Source organism: Tasmannia lanceolata, unplaced genomic scaffold (assembly GCF_043159265.1).
Source record: "Tasmannia lanceolata isolate RefF3 unplaced genomic scaffold, GAP_Taslan_0.1 ptg000026l, whole genome shotgun sequence".
NCBI lineage: Eukaryota > Viridiplantae > Streptophyta > Magnoliopsida > Canellales > Winteraceae > Tasmannia > Tasmannia lanceolata.
Genome location: NW_027518703.1, coordinates 5,095,119 through 5,114,803, shown reverse-complemented (window position 1 = coordinate 5,114,803; position 19,685 = coordinate 5,095,119). Strand labels below are relative to the sequence as shown.

Here is a 19,685-nt window from a genome sequence, read left to right as displayed (position 1 = left end):
TTCCTCTGCCCGTATGAACTTGTTAGCTTTGGATTCAAGTTCCTGCAGGTCCCGTGGTGGCTTCAGGGTGAGGTGTAGTTTGAGATTCGGGTCGGTGGTAGCGTGTTTTAGTGCCGCGACCGCTATTTGGACGTCGATGTTGGAAAGTTGAGCCAGCTCGGCGTTGAATTTCAATATGAAGTCTCTCAAGGTCTCGTTTCTTCCCTGTCGGAGGGCTAAGAGGGCGTCCGCCGGATCGTGGCGGAGGCGTTTGTTGGCGAACCTTGCGGTGAACTTCCTCCCGAATTCATGGAAGGATGCGATGGAGTCTGGCTCCAGGCGCATGTACCAGTCGTTGGCGGTCTTTCTTAGCAAAGAGGCAAAGGCTCTGCACATAAATCCGTCTGACGCGCCTCTGAGCGCCATTACCCTCATGAAAGTTTGGAGGAACTCGAGGGTCTGTGCTCCCATCGTAAAAACCGAATCGGGAGAGGTCTATTCCTGCTTCCACGGGAGTTTTTAAGATCTCTGAAGTGAACGGGGACGCTGTCTTTCTCTCCCATTCGTCAAGGATGTCGTAGGCGTAAGGTTTCTTCATTTCCCGTTTGACTTCTCGAATTTGTCTCTATAGATCGGTCAGTGGGTCTAGCCCGGGGAGCTGCGCCAAGGTTGCTACTTCCTCTACCCGCGTTGGGGGCAATTCTTGGAATCGAGCCGTCCGGGTAGGGGGGTGTGGCTTAGGATAGCTTGTCTCCCATTATTTGGCTAGTGTCCCCTAGCTGGGGGAGGTAAAGGGCTATTTGTCGAAGGGGAGGGCGTTCGCCGGATCGGCGCTCGCCTTCGCCGGGGATGACGTTCCTCTGGCGACTCCCCGTCGCCTTCGTCGTAGGCTTCCGTGTGATCATGCGTTGCCAGGGGCATCCCCGGGGTTGGAGGCTCTAGTGGTGGGGGCAAACGTTGGAGTAGCTCTTGGCGGAGTTCGTTGAACATTTCCATGGTATGGACTATTTATGGTGTGCTGGAGGCGGGCCGATGCTGGCCCAAGAGCGGCGAGTTCGGCTCCCAAGAATTTGAGGCATGGGTTTGTGCATGCTGGGCCTGGTTCCTGGTTACTACCCTTGTTTCCTGTTGTTGGGCGTGGTTTCTCATCGTTATGAGGCGTTCAAACTCAACGACTCCCACAGATGGCGCCAATATGATGGCATCGGAATCCGTGTCTGCGATCGCGCCATGGATAGAGAGCCTCCACGGGGGTCTGCAATCACAAACAGAGGGGTCAGGGAGGTCCGGGGTGGGTCCCGGACGACCACTTCCACACCCAAGTCAGATTTTGGACCAACAATATAAAGAACAGCAAGAAAAGGCTGAGGTGCAATCAGGTTTACCAAGGCCAAAATGCGGGTTCTTCTTTTGGTGCATGGGTGGACATGTCGGAGACGACGAGTGGGAAGAGGAAGAAGAGGAAAGCGGGGGAAAGGAATCTGGGCGTCCAGCACCTTTCACCTTTCTCCCCAAGATTAATCTCCCTACGTCCTTTGTCGTCGCCTCATTTTTCGGAGAGTCGCCCCTTCCTTTGGGTAGCCTTGAGAGGGATGGGATTTTCTTCTCCTCCCTGGCCTTTTTTTCTCTTATCTTGCCCTCCCCTCTGATCTCACTTGCGAATCCTTTTTAAGGGGCGCCATGCGGACCCTTTCATCATTTCAAATAAAGACCTTCACTCGTAGGATTGGGCTGCCTCCCTGGTTTGACGGCGCGCGTGGCTTTGCCGTGTAGTCTCGCCCATAATCATGATGATGAGGTTTCAGCGGCGGGAAGGTGACACGCGGCATAATTACGTGGTCTTGCCGCTCATTAATGCCCTACTTAATTATGATTAGGTTCCATCGGTGCATGGGCGACACGTGGTGAGATTCGAGGTCGCGCCGTATTTATGTCCCATCAAGCATATAATTTTCACAAATATTTTTCTTTTTTCTTAATAACTTTAGCATGCTATGTGTAGGCCCGCCTTTACTTCATTTCACTAATGTATCAAACCAAAGTTTGGCCCATCATATCATTTTGAAAACTTTTTAACCCAATTAAAGATTAAGAGATCAAAACACAATTTAAGCAACTAAGTTAAATCTAAAGTGCAAATTCAAATAAAAGAGCAAGAGACAAGGAGTGCACCCGTGATTTAAAGTGGTTCGGTCCTCATACACTAGGCCTACTCCACTCCACCAACCAAACACGTTGATGGCTTCACTATGTTGATCTTCTTAACCTTGGCGAAGACCGGTGCCAATTACAATGTCCAAATGCTTTAACCTTGGTGGTAATCCTCACCACGGAGAGAGGGCTTCGCTTCTCCGAACAGTCGCCCAAATACACGGTTTATCAAGAAAGAAAGAACAAAGAAAAATCCGTTCACAAGGGTCACAATCTTGAAGAGGATGTACAAATGAGAGCCTATGATCGAAATCCTAAATGTAGATGATGAGAGGCATAACCAAGCTTGATTCACTCTTAGGATGTTCCAATGTTGTTTTTGAGTGTTAGGATTAATTTTGGTGAAGTTTAGAACACACATATATATAGAAAAACTCAAATATGACCGTTTGAGGGCATAGTCGTAATTTTGTTGAAAACCCCAACGGATAGAATTTTGTCTCGATAGTGTTCTCGGAGTTCCAATAAATTCTCGGAGTTCTGAGAATTTATCTCGGAGTTCCAGGAATCCAAACAGAAATTGAAAAATAGTCCCTGGACCATTTCTCAGAGTTCCGAGAACTTTCTCGGAGTTCCAAGCTCGGAGCTCCGAGAATTCTCTCGGAGTTCCGAGAAGCCTATTCCAACAGGTTTTCAAGATTAATTTATTGATTTGTTTTGGGCTTCAAGGACTTCCAATTCTATATATAGATGGGATTGTTATGAGGGTTCCAAAGTGTTGGAACACCACAAGGACAATCACTAAAATATTTTAGTCCATTTAGGGGTGTGTGATTTCTTTATTTATGCTTCTCAAAACCTAAACTAGGATTGGATCTTTACAATCTAAAACGACTTCAAAGATATGGTCTTCACTTGCATTGCTTTAAGTCTTCTTGCTTCTTGGATCTCCAATGACTTTGGCCTTCCGAATGTGGTCCAATGAGAGCTTCTTGGCCTCAATCCAAGCAACCTTAATATAAAACAATCACGATCTACAGCTAAGACATTCCAGTACATTAGTCATATAAAATCACTTGAGTTTGGAATCATCAAAAGAAGATGGGAATGCCAAGGTGGGAACTATTGGGCTAACATACACCAAGGATGAAACCATCATATCATTTTTATTCATGAATGCCTCAAAACAAAGTTGAGCATATAATTTTCACAAATATTTTTCTTTTTTCTTAATAACTTTAGCATGCTATGCGTAGGCCTGCCTTTACTTCATTTCACTAATGTATCAAACCAAAGTTAGGCCCATCATATCATTTTTCAAAATTATTTTACTTTTTCCACAAGTTGGCCGACTATGAGTAGCCCAGTATTGCTTTCATTTCATAATTGTGACACACCAAGGGCAACTCTACTATTTATTTAATTTCATGAATATGCCACTCCACGTTTAGGCCCACCATATAATTTTCATAATTATTTTTTTTTCACATGTGTGACACACCATGAGAACGCTCACCATGTATTTTTAAAATAATTTCATATTTTTTCTTAATTTTTCCTATTTTCACAATTTATAGGCTATTGGTATTCGCACTACGATGTTTTGATAGGGCAAACTGTAGTACTGTACTCGTCTTTTATTGTTTAATCAGCTGTCAAAGGCTATTACAATTTCCAGAAAGGTTTCAACAGCCAATTAAAAGACAGTAAGACATCTCACCAAAGTGCATACACAATGGCCTGCTATTATTTTTTTCATGTGCACAAAAGAGAGGACAACAGACAAAGTGCGTATCACCCTCTTAAAAAGGAAAAAAATTACGAGCCATTCATTTGCAATGTATTCTCTACAATACAACTTAAACAGGAAAAATTATTCCCTAAAAACCAATATTTCACAAACAAAAAAGAATAGAGCACCTGCCCATAGAGAGAAGAGACTAATGCTTCCATCCTTTTGAATGGCCATCCTCCATATATGGCTCAAGAAATCCAATGAACTTCAACATGAGAAAATAACAGTCAATTTGCAAATGTAAGAAGTGACTGGTGCAAGAACAAGAACAAGGCTCTAAAACAAATGTAGTCAATAGCTATTCAACTTCACATTTAAACATGTAAAATTTCTAAATATTTCAAGGAAACAAGGATACTTTCCATAAGATGTTCTGGGAGGCTAATGAGAACTTGATAAAAAAAAAAACCTTGATGCAGAGCAAATAAGATTATGGTTAAATTTACCATATTCTACAATCCAAACAAAGTGGGAGTATTTATTAAGGGAGATGATATTTTCACTCCCCCTGCATTACATGCACGCTCCGCTTACAACGTGATTTGACGTCAAAAGGCATTAAAGTTGCCCACTTTTCACGTCAAATCACATTATAAGGGGAGTGTGCGCGTAATGCAGGGGGAGTGAAAATATCATTGCCCGCATACCATTTTGGTGTAATGCCAGTCTTAAGATTAGATAGAAATGGCCTAGAGACAACTAACTGTAAAATCCTTAAAAATCATGACATATTATGATGTTCCATTTTAGAGAATTTTACGATTTAGGTGCTATTTATGTAACACAAGATTCAGTAAAATCTAATCACTGAATTGTAACTGCTACTACCACTAACTGATCTAGTCATAAGTCATTGGAATAGAAAAATGGGCGGCAATAAAGGGAGATCAAAATGAACCAATATAAAATGAAAATGCAGCCAAAATCAACTATATATATATATATATATATATGAGAATAGAGTTCCTAAGGTGTCACCTCATATAGCTTATATGAGGTGGCGCTCACAAAACATAAGGGGCCCACATTTTTGGGGTGATCCAAACCACTCATTTGAAAGGCCCTTAGATGGATATGGTGCCTACAAAAAATCAGGTCCATAGGATCATTCTAACCCTTCCATTTATGGAGGTTAAAAATGGGCAGATTTATGGAGGTTTATACCCATCCATTTCAACCTCGACAAATGGAAGGGTTAGGATGATCCTATGAAGTTAATTTTTTGGGCACACCCTATCTATGTGAGGGCCTATCAAATGAATGCTTTGGATCATCCAAACAAAGTGGGCCTCTTATGTTTTTAAGCGCCACCTCATATAAGCTATATGAGGTGACACCTTCTCTCTCTCTATATATATATATATATAAGGCAGTACTTAGCCTTGCCATTCCTCTCTCTCTCTCTCTCTCTCTCTCTCTCTCTCTCTCTCTCTTACTTCTAAGGTGAGAATATTCCATAATTCGACACATCATTCTCATGAAGCCTCCATTCAAAGTTCGATAACAGAATCATTTCTCTGCTAATTCCTTGTGGTTTTTGTTTTAAATGATACACTCCTTTCCTTGTGGGATTGGAATTTGAAATTCATCCCTCGCTATATGCACTTTCAATGCCCATTCGATTCAAAGCCTCAATCTTCTCCACTGAAACTGAGGACACCCCATCCTGCTACTGGAAAGACAGAATCTTGACCCAGCCATCAATAAAGAATCTTGACCCAGACCAATTGCAATCCCTCACCCCAGGGATGCAAGCTGCAGAAAACGCATCCTCTTCGCTCCAAAAGGAGTTGCTTAAATATTCAACAAGATTCTGACAAAAACAGATTAAAGGAAGAAGAACAACTCAGCATGCATCCATCAATTTCGCACGAAAAGGAACTGACGTGGTTTGACCACAATAACATACACAATTTGCAACTCTGCCGATGTGTCCAAAACGTCATCTCCACAGAAGAGCTCTACCAGGTAATCCTTTTTATGCCACCAGCAGTCCAATACCCATTACCAGCAGATAACGTCAGGGGAGCCAAAACTCCCAATGCAATCTTAGTTAGAACCAATATCATGAAGCTCCGTGCTAGTTCATGTTAGTTGGAGACACCAAGATAAGCAGTGGCAAGGTACTATTACATCAAAGTTCCCAATGCACTCAGTCAGAGTAAAAACCTTCCATATCTTTTGGTGGTTCTACGTAGTGGGTGTGGTTTGGGTATAAGAATCACGTTAGTGAAAGTTATCAAAATAGTTGGGATCATTGGCGTGGAAAGTGAAAGTTATCAAAAACTTGGGATCATTGGAGTGGAAAGTGAAAGTTATCAAAAACTTGGGATCATTGGCGTGGAAAGTGAAAGTTATCAAAAACTTGGGATCATTCGCATGGAAGAGTACATAACAGATCATTGAAAAGAATAAGACATGCATTTAATAAAAATATATAAATTGATCCATTATTGACTGAAATTATAGAAGCTTACATCGATTCAAAAAATAATAATAATAATAATAAAATTAAAGAAGCTTATAATATTAAGATCAAGAAATTGAAAATAAGAGATAATAGGGGATGACCATACTTGTTCAATTTATCTCTCTCAACTTGAATGCCATATGGCGGGCCTTGGAAAGTTTTGACATATTCTACGACCACTATAACTATTGTATACCACTCTGATAGTATAGTTATACAAATAACAATAATAGGACAAATAAAGATATGATGTCCCCATTATAATATGTTACGGCTTTTTTTTTTTGGCTAGCTTGGTGGAGGGGGAAGGGAAACGAAAGAAGAAAGATTGTGTATCTCTGAAAAAAAAGTACTGACAATGGCCAACGCCTTCACTTACCCACCACTTTAGCACCTCCTATAGTAGCAATATCCTTTCCCCACTAGGTAATCTACTTAGTCTCACCTACACACACCTCTATTGAGCATTGAGGATGATTTACTCATGTGATTGAGGGTTTCATCACAAATGTCTGACTTGAAGGACGAATATGGCGTATCTGAGCTCTTTAACTTGGGGTTGGGCATCTAGCTCAGAGGTTGAGGCCGTGTATCTCAACCTTAAGGTCGCAGGTTCGATCCCCGCTTACCTACCAAAATAAAAATAAAAATACAAGCACCTCTATGAAGATCCTGAATTGAAATTGATCCAAAGACTTGGTGAATTTGAAAAGAGGTCCAAACATTGGAGGCGATACGAAACTCATGGAGATCAAAGCCGGATCTAAGCATGCTTTTAAATTCCACCGAAACCGAAACCGAAACAAAAGATTCTGAATCGAAAGTGATCCAAAGGCCCTGGTGAAATTGAAAAGACGTCCAAACATTGGAGGCGATACAAAACTCATGGAGATCAAAGCTGGCTCTAAGCATGCTTTTAAATTTCCACCTAAACCGAAACAAAACGACTAGTTACTATTTCCATCCCAACCAAAATGCATACCGAAACTAAAACCGGAAGTGTAATAGTTTTTGTTGTGATCCGACCTTTGTTTACATACCATCCTTAGAGAGTTGCCCTTTTGTTCAGTTTCTAGGACTTTATATTTCGTTAAGTTGATATTTTAGCCTAGATGTGGAGGTTGTACACATCATCTAGGGCCTACAACACCTCCCACACACCCTATCGCCCATGTCACCAATATTACACTTAAGTGGTTCATGCTTATTTTATTATTAAGTTGGGGCATTTAAGTCATTCATCTAATGATTTAAGTGACTTAAGTTACTTATATCCTATTGGCCATTGGAGTGGCCCATCACTAAAACTACTTAAGTCCTATTCGAAGAGGCCAAGAGAGGAGAAAAACCCCAACTTGATTGTGGAAACCCCTCCTCCCTCCCCCTTGCGTTTGATGCAAATAACAAAGGAGTCAAAAAAAAAAAAAAAAACCCACCTCAGGTTAGGGTTTTCTTCCCCCCTCTCCCCCTTATCTTCTTTCCCCCTCTTATCTTGTAATGACCCGCTCCCAGCAAGGGCCTATAAAGATACAAATCCTAATTAAATCTAAGGCATAGATCTTTCGATCAAAGATTAACGGCTAGATATTCGATTTTGAGTTTTTAGACCGTAGGATATGTAAATTAGATATTGGATCGATCCCTAATCTGTAAGATTCTTGTATTTCCTATCCCACATTAGATTAAACCATCTTAAAAATCGACGGTCATAGTGTATTTTCGTCACTTTTACTATAACCAATTTTTGGGGCATCAAATCTTGTCCGTTCAACATGATTTTGGTCTCGATAGATGGGTATTTCAAATACCTATCCAATGGACCAAAAATTTAGCGATTCAGACGTGATTTGAGTAAGTTATGACCATTTTTCTGTTAGGGTTAGGCATAGTTATGAGTTTTGTCTTATTAGGCATATTTTAGGTTGTTTTATTTAAAAAACATAAATCTAAAAGTAATTTAATATAACCTAATTACTAATAATACTAGAATAAGCTAGGAAACCCAATATTAATATTTTCACTTCCTAAGTTAGTATTAGATTATAATTATGAATCTAATAGTTAGAAACCTTTTTGAAATAAACTCATCCAGGGTTATTTTTAATCACCTACAAATTGAAGGAAAAAGAAAGAGAGAGAAAGGGGGAAGAAAAGAGGAGAAAAAGAAAAAAAAAGAAGAAGAGTTCATCAAGGACTTTTCTCCGATTCGATTTTTCGTCTCCGAGAAGTGCCTGGAAAAAAAAACCCGTTTTTTGTATTTCTTGTTCGAATTTGATGTTTTTTTCTTTTTATTGTTCTTGATTGTACAAACTAGGGTTCTAGTGGTAGTTTCTTGTCGATTTGGGTTTTTATTTTGGATCAAGAAAAGGATTTTTGAGATTTTCTTTGAGGTTTTGATGTAAAATCCTATTCTAAGTGTTAGGATGTTTGTTTTTGGTAAATTAAAACCATCCACATGTTTCTTTGATGATTTCTATGTTTTTATTTCAAAATCAACGAGTATAAAGGACTGTTTTTCAAAGATTATATTGTATTTTTATGTTATGGTGAGTATATGTGGTTGTCCATGAGAAATACAGTATAGTAGTGTGTTGTATGCGATCTAAAGGGTGTATTGCCACAAAAATCAGCATACGACATGGACGTTTTTGTTAGTATTTAATCGTGGATGTGTCATGTGGTTCATGTGGATCGATTTCCATGAGACATATAATACATGTGATTATTGTATAAGCTTTTAAGGAGTATTTCCCCAAAAATCAGCAAAAAAAAAAAAAAGGACTGTTTTGTGATATATTCTTTACGTACATGACCTACAAGTTTGTGGTATTTTTTGTATGAGAGTTATGTATTATATATAAAATAATCTAAGTTTTCAAGGGGCTAAATTCTAATAAAAACAGCAAGTTTTAATGCTTTAAAGGACTGTTTTTGTATGTTTTAATTTATAAAATTATTATATAGGATATAAAGAATATCTTTCAAAGAGGTTATGTTATGTATAAGTAATCTACAAGCTTTAGGGTGTTGTTTTAATTTAAAAATCAGCACTTATGGTTATGAAAAAAAAAGGATTTCGTTTTGATAAAATCGTAAATATGACATTGTTACGAAAGACTCCCTTAAGGCAAAGAGTTACGTTTAGGTTTGTAAGTGAGAATAGTTTTGAAATAGATTAAATGAGGGAAAACAAACAGGTTAAGAGGAATAAGTAGGAGTTAAAAATATTAGGGAAAAACCAATTGACACCTTTGACATGTTATATTTACAGGTTACCCTTCGATTTGACACTTAGAGCTATCTTTTGCCGTCTCATCACACTCATGAAAACTCAAGGCAAGTTGTAGTTGACTCTTATGATAATTGTTCTAGTAATGACTTTAATATTATGATTTTCCTCTCTATTTATCATGCCGTTATCAATCATTTTTCTATGCTTAAGAAGTTTAGAAATCCCTATTTAAGATTTTTTTTTTATTTTGGCCCATATGCATATACATGATGTTTTTGTATGGTACTCCTATTTGATCTATATATATACAAAAGTATATATATAATGACCTTGATCCGCATACAATAAGTGTGTGATGTATGATCCATGTATATACATATGACGCTTTAAATTGAGATATATTTTCACAAATTGTGTGATACTTCATTTAAATTACCCATAATCGTATCCTTTTGACACCTTAGCAAGTTACATTATTGAAATTTCATATTCCGTTGGTTCTCTCAATTGCCTATATTGGTTACCTTCGCTTGTCCTTCGCATGATCTTTTTGAGGTACTCATTTTGCTTACTTTGATTGATTGCCTATGTAGGTTTGATACATTTAGATCATTATTGTAATACAAATTCATTATGGTTCTCTTATTATACGAGTCTACTATAAACTTGTGCAGCTTACCTGACTCAGTTACTACCTACAGATTTTGTAAGTACAGTTGATGACATGATGACATGAACACAAATAAGGGAGCTAAAGGAATCGAGGAAATAGTGTTTGGCCATGTGGTCTTGTCGGGCAAAGTGCCATTAATTTGTGAGTTGTATTGGGTTTCTCTTTAGTCCGCTTGTTTCCCTTTTGGGGTAGCAATTCGGATTTTAGGATTTTGGAATTTGAAGAAAAAAAAATTCATGTCTAAAAATTTGCCCCAAATCCGGGTCGTTACTTATCTCCTACCTCTCTGTCTTCCTTCTGTTTTTCCCATCTCTTCTTTCACCTTTTCTTTCTTTCTTTCCTTCTCCCTCTCCCCTCTTTCTCTTTTCCTCCTCTCCTCCTCTTTCTTTCCTTCTCCTTCTTTCTCTTTTCTTCTTTCCTTCTTCTCCCTTTCCTCTCTTCCCCACCTCACGGTTTATCTTCCTCAAAAAGTCCATTGATTGTTGTTGCAGCCTTGGTTGCTACAGTCATATTTTCCCCTCACTTTTCCCTTCCACTCTAACCCCCTTGGTTGTCTTTCTCTCACATCTATTTCTAAGGCTATTCATCATAAGAATTCATTTTCCTCTTCTTTTCCCTTACATACTCTCATCTTGACATACTTTCTAACCATGGTTTTAAATTTCAGTTTCGGTCCCAATCTCGGCTTTGGCCGAAACCGAAATTTCGGCCGAAATCCGACAATAGAAAAAAAAAGTAATATTTTATTATATTCGAAATTTCGGAATAATACTATATTTAAAAAAAAAAAAATTTCCTGAAATTTAGACTGAAATTTCCAAAATTTTCGAACCGAAATTTCGACTTCCAAAATTTCGGCTGAAATAGCCGAAATTTGGTAAAGCCGAAATTTCGGTTTCGGTTTCAACCAAAATTCGAAATTTCAGATTTTGGCCGAATTTTATTTTTTATTTTTTGAAAAATGACAATTTATGATAATACGATTACAAGTAGGATTATAGTCATTATCCCTTGTAAGGCATACAAAAAAGATACAATCAATATTTCTTCCCTTTGAGCTCCTGCCCTTGCTAAGCTATCGGCCAGTACATTCGCCGATCTCCTACGATGCTCGATCCGAGGATCCATGAGTCTTATCAAGTCCAGCACTTCCGCAACCAATTCCTGCAATTTCAAAGGTCCCTTTGAGGATCTAAAGGCCAATGCCACTGCGTTTGTGGAGTCACCCTCAACAATTAAGGGACACTGATTGTTCTCGTATGCCCACCTCAGACCAAAGAGGAGTGCCCTAATTTCCGCTTCGTTTGCATCACAGATACCAGCCGGTCCGGAGAAAGTCATAACTGTAGATTCAATATTATTTCTAATAATTCCCCCAATACCAGCATTTCCTGGGTTACTGAGAGAGCACCTGTCAAAATTCAGCTTCAACCACCAAACGAGCGGTGCCACCCACTTGGGTTTGGGCTTGGTTCTGACTGTTCTGTCCCATATAATTGACCACCAATTCCTTATGAGATCTCCCATCCCTTAAGGAATTTGTTTCATAACCTTAGCCCATGAGACTAACTCCACCTTGATTTCCGATGCAAGGCGCCCACATGTTTTTCTCTTTTCGTCAAAGATCCGTCTATTTCGTTCTTTCCAGATATTCCAAGTTATAGCGTAGGGGAAGGTCGACCATAATGCTCTACCTGTATCACTGAAAGGTCCGCTCTGCCAACTAAGAAGAAGAGAACTAATTGAGCCAGGTCACACCCAAGACATGCCGAATACGCCCACCGCCCTTACCCACAGATGGTATGAATAAGGGCAATGCAGCATAAGGTGATCCAATGTTTCCTCATTCTTCTGGCAGAGGACACACATGCTTTCCAGACTGAAATGTCTTTTCTTTAGGTGGTCTCAGGTATTAATTTTCGTATGTACCAACATCCATCCAAAGGCCACCACTCTTGGGGGTGCCAAGGATTTCCATATACGCCTGATCGATGTTGGCTGGCCATCATTTAGGATCGCAAAGAAGGATTTTTCCGTGAATTCTCCAATGGATTCCGGGGTCCATACCCTCTCATCTTCCCTAGACTGTGAACAGTATGTTGATTCCAATAGGGAAAGGAGCCTTTAAAGGTCTTGAATTTCCTACTCCTTGAAGTCCCGGCGTAAATGTATATCCCAGAACCCTCTGCCTCTTTGCTCTTCTCTTACCAGATAGTCTGATAACATAGCTTCTGGCCTTACCACAATTCTGAAGAGTCGTGGGAATTCCACACTCAATAATGTTTTGCAGCACCAAAGGTCTAACCAGAATCTAACCTCCGTGCCTTTGCCAACTTTGTAATGTATTTGTCGTTCAAAGTCTTCCTTAGCCAAGCAAATAGACTTCCAGGCTCCTGACCCCTTCCCAGCCGATGGTTTTTTGATATTCCAGCCCTCCATTCCGATCCGTATTTCGATCCAACTACCCGGTTCCAAAGGGCCATTTTTTCTGGGCCATATCTCCATGGCCACTTGCCAAGCAAGGATTTGTTTCTCAATCTTAACTTCCCAATCCCCAAACCTCCATCCCTTTTTGTCTTGGTCACCCTCTCCCAGTTGATTAAGTGTCTTAACTTCTTTGTTTGGCCATCTCCATCCCACAGGAAATTCCGCTGTAATCTTTCAATTGTCAACTCTACCTTCACCGGAATTTTGAAAAGAGACATGAAGTAGACCGGCATGTTTGAGAGCGCCGCTTTTATTAGGGTAATTCTTCCCCCAAGAGATACGTATCTTTTCTTTCATGTTGCTAATTTCCTTTCTATTCTCTCTACCACCGGGTCCCATTGAGCTGCCGATGGGACCCCAAATCCTAAAGGTAATCCCAAATAGGTAACCAGAAAAGTCCCGGCGAGGCAACCAACCACATGCACAAGATTTTCCTCCAAGAGCTTTAGACAATCCAGTTTTTCCTCCACTGAAAGCGTACCACCGACCTCTTTTTCTTCTAAAAAAACCAAGGTAGCAGAGATTTCATCCTTCCTTCGCCTGGTCTCCTCATCCAATAACTTTTCCCATTCTTTTATTTTTAGTTTTAACACTTTCAATTTCTGACACAACACATACCCCTTCCATCCATTGATTTCTATTTCTTCCCACCATTGCTTGACCTTGTCACCAAAACCCAGGACATCCAGGAGATCCAAATAAAATATGAAAGGTCGCGGTGCCCCAAAGAAGTTAGAGATTTCCAGCACTATTGGGTTGTGGTCCTACAAAAATTCAGGGAAAGCCTTCTGAGAGATTAGGGGGAAGTACTCTTCCCATTCTCATGTCATAAGAATCCGGTCGATTCTGCTCATTATCAATCGATCCTGATTGTTTGACCACGTGAACCTTGCTCCGTTTAGTGGTAGATCTATCAATTCATGATCCAAAATGAACTTTGAGAATTTTCTCATACTACTTGTGATTATGGTGTGTGAGTTTTTTTCGTGTTAAAGTCACCACCAATGATCCACACACCCTGCCAGTCAGCTCGAATACTTAGCAAATCAAGCCACAAGTCTCGTCTCTCATGAGCCCTGACCGGACCATAGATAAACATCCATTTTTCAACCCAGTCAGATGAGGTGAATACTATCGAAATCGAGAACCTCCCCATTTGTACTTCTTCCCCAAGAAATCTCCCTTCTTTCCAGATTACGATGATCCCTCCTGCTGATCCCATCGCTTCTTTTGCGACCCATTCTCGATGATCTCTGCCCCAAATTGTATTGATGATATTGTCTGTTACCCCCATTATCTTGGATTCAACGACTGCCACCAAATCTAGCTTGCGTTGATAAATTAAATCCTTCACCGCCTGAATTTTTCTATCTTCCCCCGGTCCCCTAATATTCCAAAACCCTAGCTTCATTGGGAGCGGGAACTGGAACTCCCAATGGCTTTAGCATCCTCTTAACCGAGGACTTCACACAAACGGTGGTGCCTATGGGGAAGGTCCACCTTCCCAGAGTTGAAAACAGCTTCGTTAAACCGTCAGGGCTTAGGTGTCCCTCCCGCGTAGCTCACTTCCCCCTTTTGTTTATTTTTCTGTCCAGTAGCCTTCTCCGGGTAGCCCTCCCTAAAGACTTGATGGATTATTTTCCGCCTCCCTGGAGTGTTCCAATTAGGGTTTGGCTCTTTACAATCAGCCCTGAAGAAATAGCTCGTTCCAAACTTTTTTTAAGAGTACCTAGGGTTCTGGGTGCCTTTCCCCTTAATCTTGGAGTGATCGGGGTCGTATGGGCTTTCTTTCCGGGGGTTTGCGCGATCACATCCACATCATTTCTTCCTTTTTTACCCTGATCTAAAGGTGTTGGTTGCTGCTCCTTGAATTGTTTGGGTGTTCCCAGCTTCTCTGCCATCATTCTTGGGCCTCCTATGCACGAGATCCAAGACGACGTGATTACCTTCCGGTAATATCTGACCTTGTTATATTTTCAACTAGTTGGACCTGATTTTTATGACTCCCCGGCATCCCTTTAGCCCTCGAACTTTTTGTTAACGAGATTATCACTCTAGAAAGAGGTTGTTTGGGCACTAGATCTTAATTTATTTTCTTTATTATAGTCTGAGTTCAGACCTTATATTATTGCTTCCATATTCATATATTTGCTATCGATTGGTGTTTTTTTTATTTGCAATGCATGTTTGAATAGAATTTTAGGCGGGGAGTGATAAATCAACCCCCATATATCTTAAATCGACCCCCCGTTTTAACGTAAAACGTTAGGGGGTTGAATAAAGTTGCCACCTGCCATTAAACACCGCACAGGTGGACAACTCACACGCCTTAACGTTTTACGTTAAAAGGGGTCGATTTATCACTCCCCTTTTAGGCCTATTGTTGAGTTTTCTCAAAGGTTAAATCTCAGTAAATTTCCTAGCGTGAATTGATTAATTTTTCAGACGTTAATCTGTTTAGGGACTAGTTGTAATACTTTTAGAATTGAAGACTGATACATTGAGCTCATAAAGTTCTCTAGAAACATTCGTGAACCTCTAGGTTTGCACCAGTTGTATACTATATCAGCATGTGTTACATTATTATATTCATATGAATACATATGAAATGTGGCGAAAGTATTATGCATAAATATTAACATGAATTATATGTGAAAGGTAGTATGCAACAAATTATCAGACATGCACGACATCACATGTCACTAGGTATCTGATGTTGTCAAACCATTATGGATTACTGTCTTGCTTATATGATGGTTTTTATGAGTGTATTTGTGGTTATTCTAGCATTTTCTGAAGTTTCATTTTAAAATTCTATCATTTGCTTATGCTTCCATGCATTTATGTGATTTTAAAAGATTTCCACTGAACTTTCCAAATGAAATCGAAATGTTTCCTTTTCCGTGGCGGCCGAAACTGAAATTTAAAACCTTGGCTCTAAGTTGATCGCCTTTTGAAAAAAGATTTCAAATTCCAACCTAAATGCAAGCATAAGAAAGCCTTCAATAAACACATAGGATATTTCCATCCATAAAATTGGAAATGTGCCCCAAAATCGAGATAATTGGATTGCGCTCATAAGCATTTCTAGAGGACAGAGGATGTATTCAATCCTAAAGTTATGCTTCTCACTGGAAAAAAGACTATTACATGAATTGGCAATCAATAAAAAGAAGTTTAGTACACTTCTACAAGACAATGAATCTCCTAGAGAATAAATTATTCCCTATTCAAAATTGTTAGAAACTGACTTCACTAATCTTTCTTAATTGCAATCAATGCTAATTAGTGTTTACATATTTTAAGATGACAAAATTTTATTAATCTGGCAATGTCCGAATTACAATAACATGGACAAGATGTCCCAAAGATGCAGCTACAACCATGCCATTTCCTAGCTATATGCAGCAACCAAATTCCCCCAGCCCAGGATTGAAACCTCTGGTCTTAATCCACTGATATATTACGGCTCTACTACGCAGAGCAATAATTGCTCAAAGAGGGGTACAACTCTAAACTGATGCCAAGGTGATGGAGGAGCTTTCCACTTGAATTTTCCTTCCATCATATGCTTATCTCCTAGGTGAGATGTGGTGATCTCATATTATCTAACATACAACAGTGAGATTTGGTGATATCATATTATCTAACATCCAACGGTGAGATGTGGTGATCTCATATTATCTAACATCCAACGGTGAGATGTGGTGATCTCATATTATCTAACATACAACAGTGAGATTTGGTGATCTCTATCTAACATCCAATAGTGATATCTCATATTCTCTAACATGCCCCCTCAATCGTATGTGGGTTGGAAATCGACGTAACTTTGATTACAAAAGAAATACCCCAATAAGAAAAGAAGAATCTTTCGATTTAGTGCACACGGCCGAAGGTTGGTCTGATGCTGAGCGTACTGATGATTGTCATTGATATGTGTTGCTGTTGATGTAGGAGGCGTCTATTGCAAGATGAGCCTTGAAGCGGGCTTATCAAAGCAAATGGGTCTCAATGAACTATTGACTTAAATGGCAAGTTGGGCATCGATGGGTGAGTCTTTAGACCTGATTTTGGGTACCGATTCTCATGGGAATGGAATTATGTCTTCCCTCATGGGCTGATTTTGGACATTGATCCACATGGGAATGGAATTACTCTTATCCTCATAGGCATGTATCTCTTTCTCAGGTACGTGCTTTAAATGAATTGGGGCACCTCAATAGAAATGGAGCAAAATAAGACATTTTGGTTTGCAGAACCAAGTGAACGGGTGATGAAGAAGAACGACAGCACAAGACTGGTCGTGGTGGCAGCAACTTTTAGTAGCAATGTTGGAAACGGCAGTTTTAGGGATTAAGACTGCAATTTTTTAGGTGTGAATTAGTGAATATCAAATTTGGCATTATTTTGCATAATATGTGTGCGAGCGCATACTTCTTTTTTTCTTCTTCTTTTTTTTGGCCCGGGAGGGGGGGGGTGGGGGGTGCAGGAAAATGAGGGGATTCTAAAATGCAAATGGGAAGAGTGAAGAAATTGGAAGGGAGGGGTTCCACTATTAATTTTGGGGTGAGGTGCAACTCATGTAAGACAAAGGGGTGTATGCAGTAAGACGGGAGGCTATTTTGCACCCTTTTCTTCTTTTGAACCTTTTTTTGCAAAACGGGGTTTCCATTATAATCGTTCTCTACTGAGGAATGTTGGTGAGCTTGGCATGACGGTGGTCGTTCGACTCGTTCCAGAGAAGACCAAATCAATGTCGTCGCTTCCCTTCTTTTTTTTTGAAAGATTACGATAATTCATTAATAAGAGAAAAAAACGGGGGACAAGATGTCCCACTGTATTACAACCCAGTAAGCACCGACTTACATTTGGCAGACCCGCAACACCGGTGTAAAAACCAGGCTAATGACTCGTGACAACTCACCCGATTGATTACATCATATGACCCTATTTTCCTCTCTATCAACCCCCGCCTTTGCCAAATCATCCGCCATGGTGTTCGCAGTTCTTCTCTTGTGCGAGATTGTAGGGTGAAGGAGACGAACCAAGTCACGGATGGCGTCGAAGATGGTATATAGATGCCAAGGCCCCCCGCACCGATTCATAGCCCATGCTATGGTATTTGATGAATCACCTTCAACCATTAGTGGTCCCGAATTGTGTTTTTCATACCATTGAAGCCCGAAAAGTAATGCCTTAGCTTCCGCTTCATTTGCATCACATATATCCGCCGGTCCCGAGAATGACATGATAACACAACCGTCGGAACCACGGATGACCCCTCCAATACCCGCCCTGCCCGGATTTCCATAGGAACTGCCGTCGAAGTTCAATTTGAACCATCCATCCGGTGGTGGCACCCATTTCGGCATCTCCCGCGACTGCCTTTTTTTCATTGATGACCAACATCCAGTTTCTTAAAGTGGTCCCCACCGAGTAGGGAAGACCGACCTTAGCCCGGGACGAAGCAATAATTGTGAGTTTAATATCAAGCATCACATGCTGCCATGTTCTTGCCTTGCTCTGGAATATTCTGTGATTTCATTCCATCCAGATGTGCCAGATAATAGCATAGGGTATTAATTTCCAAAGAGGTTCTCCATGACATCCGTGAAAGGCTCCTCCCCAGCTAAGAATGGTTTTTACAATCCAGAAGTGGAAAACCCAGGACATTCCATAGAACTTCATCATTCCCATCCAAATCCGATACGAGTACTGACACAGAATAAATATGATCCAAAGATTCCTCACCTCACCACACAGGACACACCGGCTAGCTAGCTGAATTCCACGCCTTTTTAGGCGATCGCATGTATTGATCCCCTTATGGATAACAGTCCATGTGAAAGCCGAGACCCGTGGAGGGGCCCTAAAGCGCCAAATCCGAGCACGACGAGAGACGACGCCGTTGCTCTCGTTCAAATCCCTGAAGAAAGATGGTGCAGTGAATTCCCCTTTAGAATCTGGAATCGACACCCATTGATCAGGAATGTGAGGCGAAAGATAGTGGCCGGAAAGGGATTGTATCAAAGCTTCCAACTGCCCTATTTCATTATCTTTTAAATCTCACCGCAGCCGTATATCCTAGAATGTGTTATCAAAGCCTTCGCCTCGTATTAGTATATCCGCGATGCTCGCATCTGGACTTGTGGACAAGCGGAAAATATCCGGGAATGAGGCGAAGGCTTCCCTTCTCCATGACATCCGTGAAAGGCTTCCCTTCTCTATCCCTTCATCTTCTACATTGTCGCCGCCTATATTTTCCATCTCTCCTCTTCTCCTCTCACCGACGGTGCTAGTAATAATGGAGAAAGACCAAGCTTGACGAGACAACCAGCAACACTCTCTTTCACCGAGAGCATGTGACAGTAAGCTGACGCGTTCTAGTGCATTAGTGTTGGGCTGTTGCAGAGGTTACGAGACAGTGTGTAGAAGTGGTACCACGATGAGGATGAAGTAGGGAGATCGTATTTGCAGAAGTGGTAGGGATTGATCGGCGTTGGGCGGACAGCTACGTTGACCGTCTGTCAGAGATCGAATCTGCATGAGCTGTGGTCAGGGCTTGGTCCAATCGACGTGCTCGGATACGATGTTAGAACCGACTAATCATTATTAACTACAATCAACCCTAATGATACGATTTGCAGCAGGTATTCTATATATAATTTCTTATTGCAATTTATTCAGAAAAATGAAAACAAATTCTATTAGAGATACCTTAGAACCATCTTTGTACCACCGAGCACCGTAACCTTTGGCAACCCTTATCTCAAAAACATGCCCATACGGTTGGATGGTATGGATATTCAGCCAACAGCAATGAGTTATCAAGTGACTGATAACTTTCAAGGCAAGTCTATTTTTATTATAATCTGAAGAAGCAGCAATTCAACAG

General features: G+C 40.5%; 1 protein-coding gene and 1 non-coding gene across 10 annotated transcripts in view; one reads left to right on the top strand and one right to left on the bottom strand.

Annotated features, from left to right (window-relative positions):
* Positions 1 to 3,844: 3,844 nt before the first annotated feature.
* The window catches only part of LOC143858542 (uncharacterized), a 63,198-nt gene continuing 47,357 nt past the window's right edge, over positions 3,845 to 19,685 (bottom strand). For 3 of the 9 annotated variants that reach the window (XR_013238971.1, XM_077369196.1, XM_077369197.1), the window contains one exon: positions 3,845 to 4,130. Coding sequence is in view for 5 of the 9 variants with exons in the window: in XM_077369197.1 (XP_077225312.1) it covers positions 4,071 to 4,130 (60 nt within the window). In the remaining 4 variants the exon portion in view is untranslated. Of the gene's footprint in view, positions 4,131 to 17,305; positions 19,331 to 19,507; positions 19,663 to 19,685 lie in introns of those variants that run through there. The other 6 variants (XM_077369193.1, XM_077369195.1, XM_077369192.1 and 3 more) reach the window with 6 other exon arrangements.
* On the top strand, positions 6,858 to 6,942 carry LOC143858863 (small nucleolar RNA snoR114). The gene has a single exon (XR_013239059.1). It is a non-coding gene; the product is annotated as a small nucleolar RNA snoR114 (small nucleolar RNA).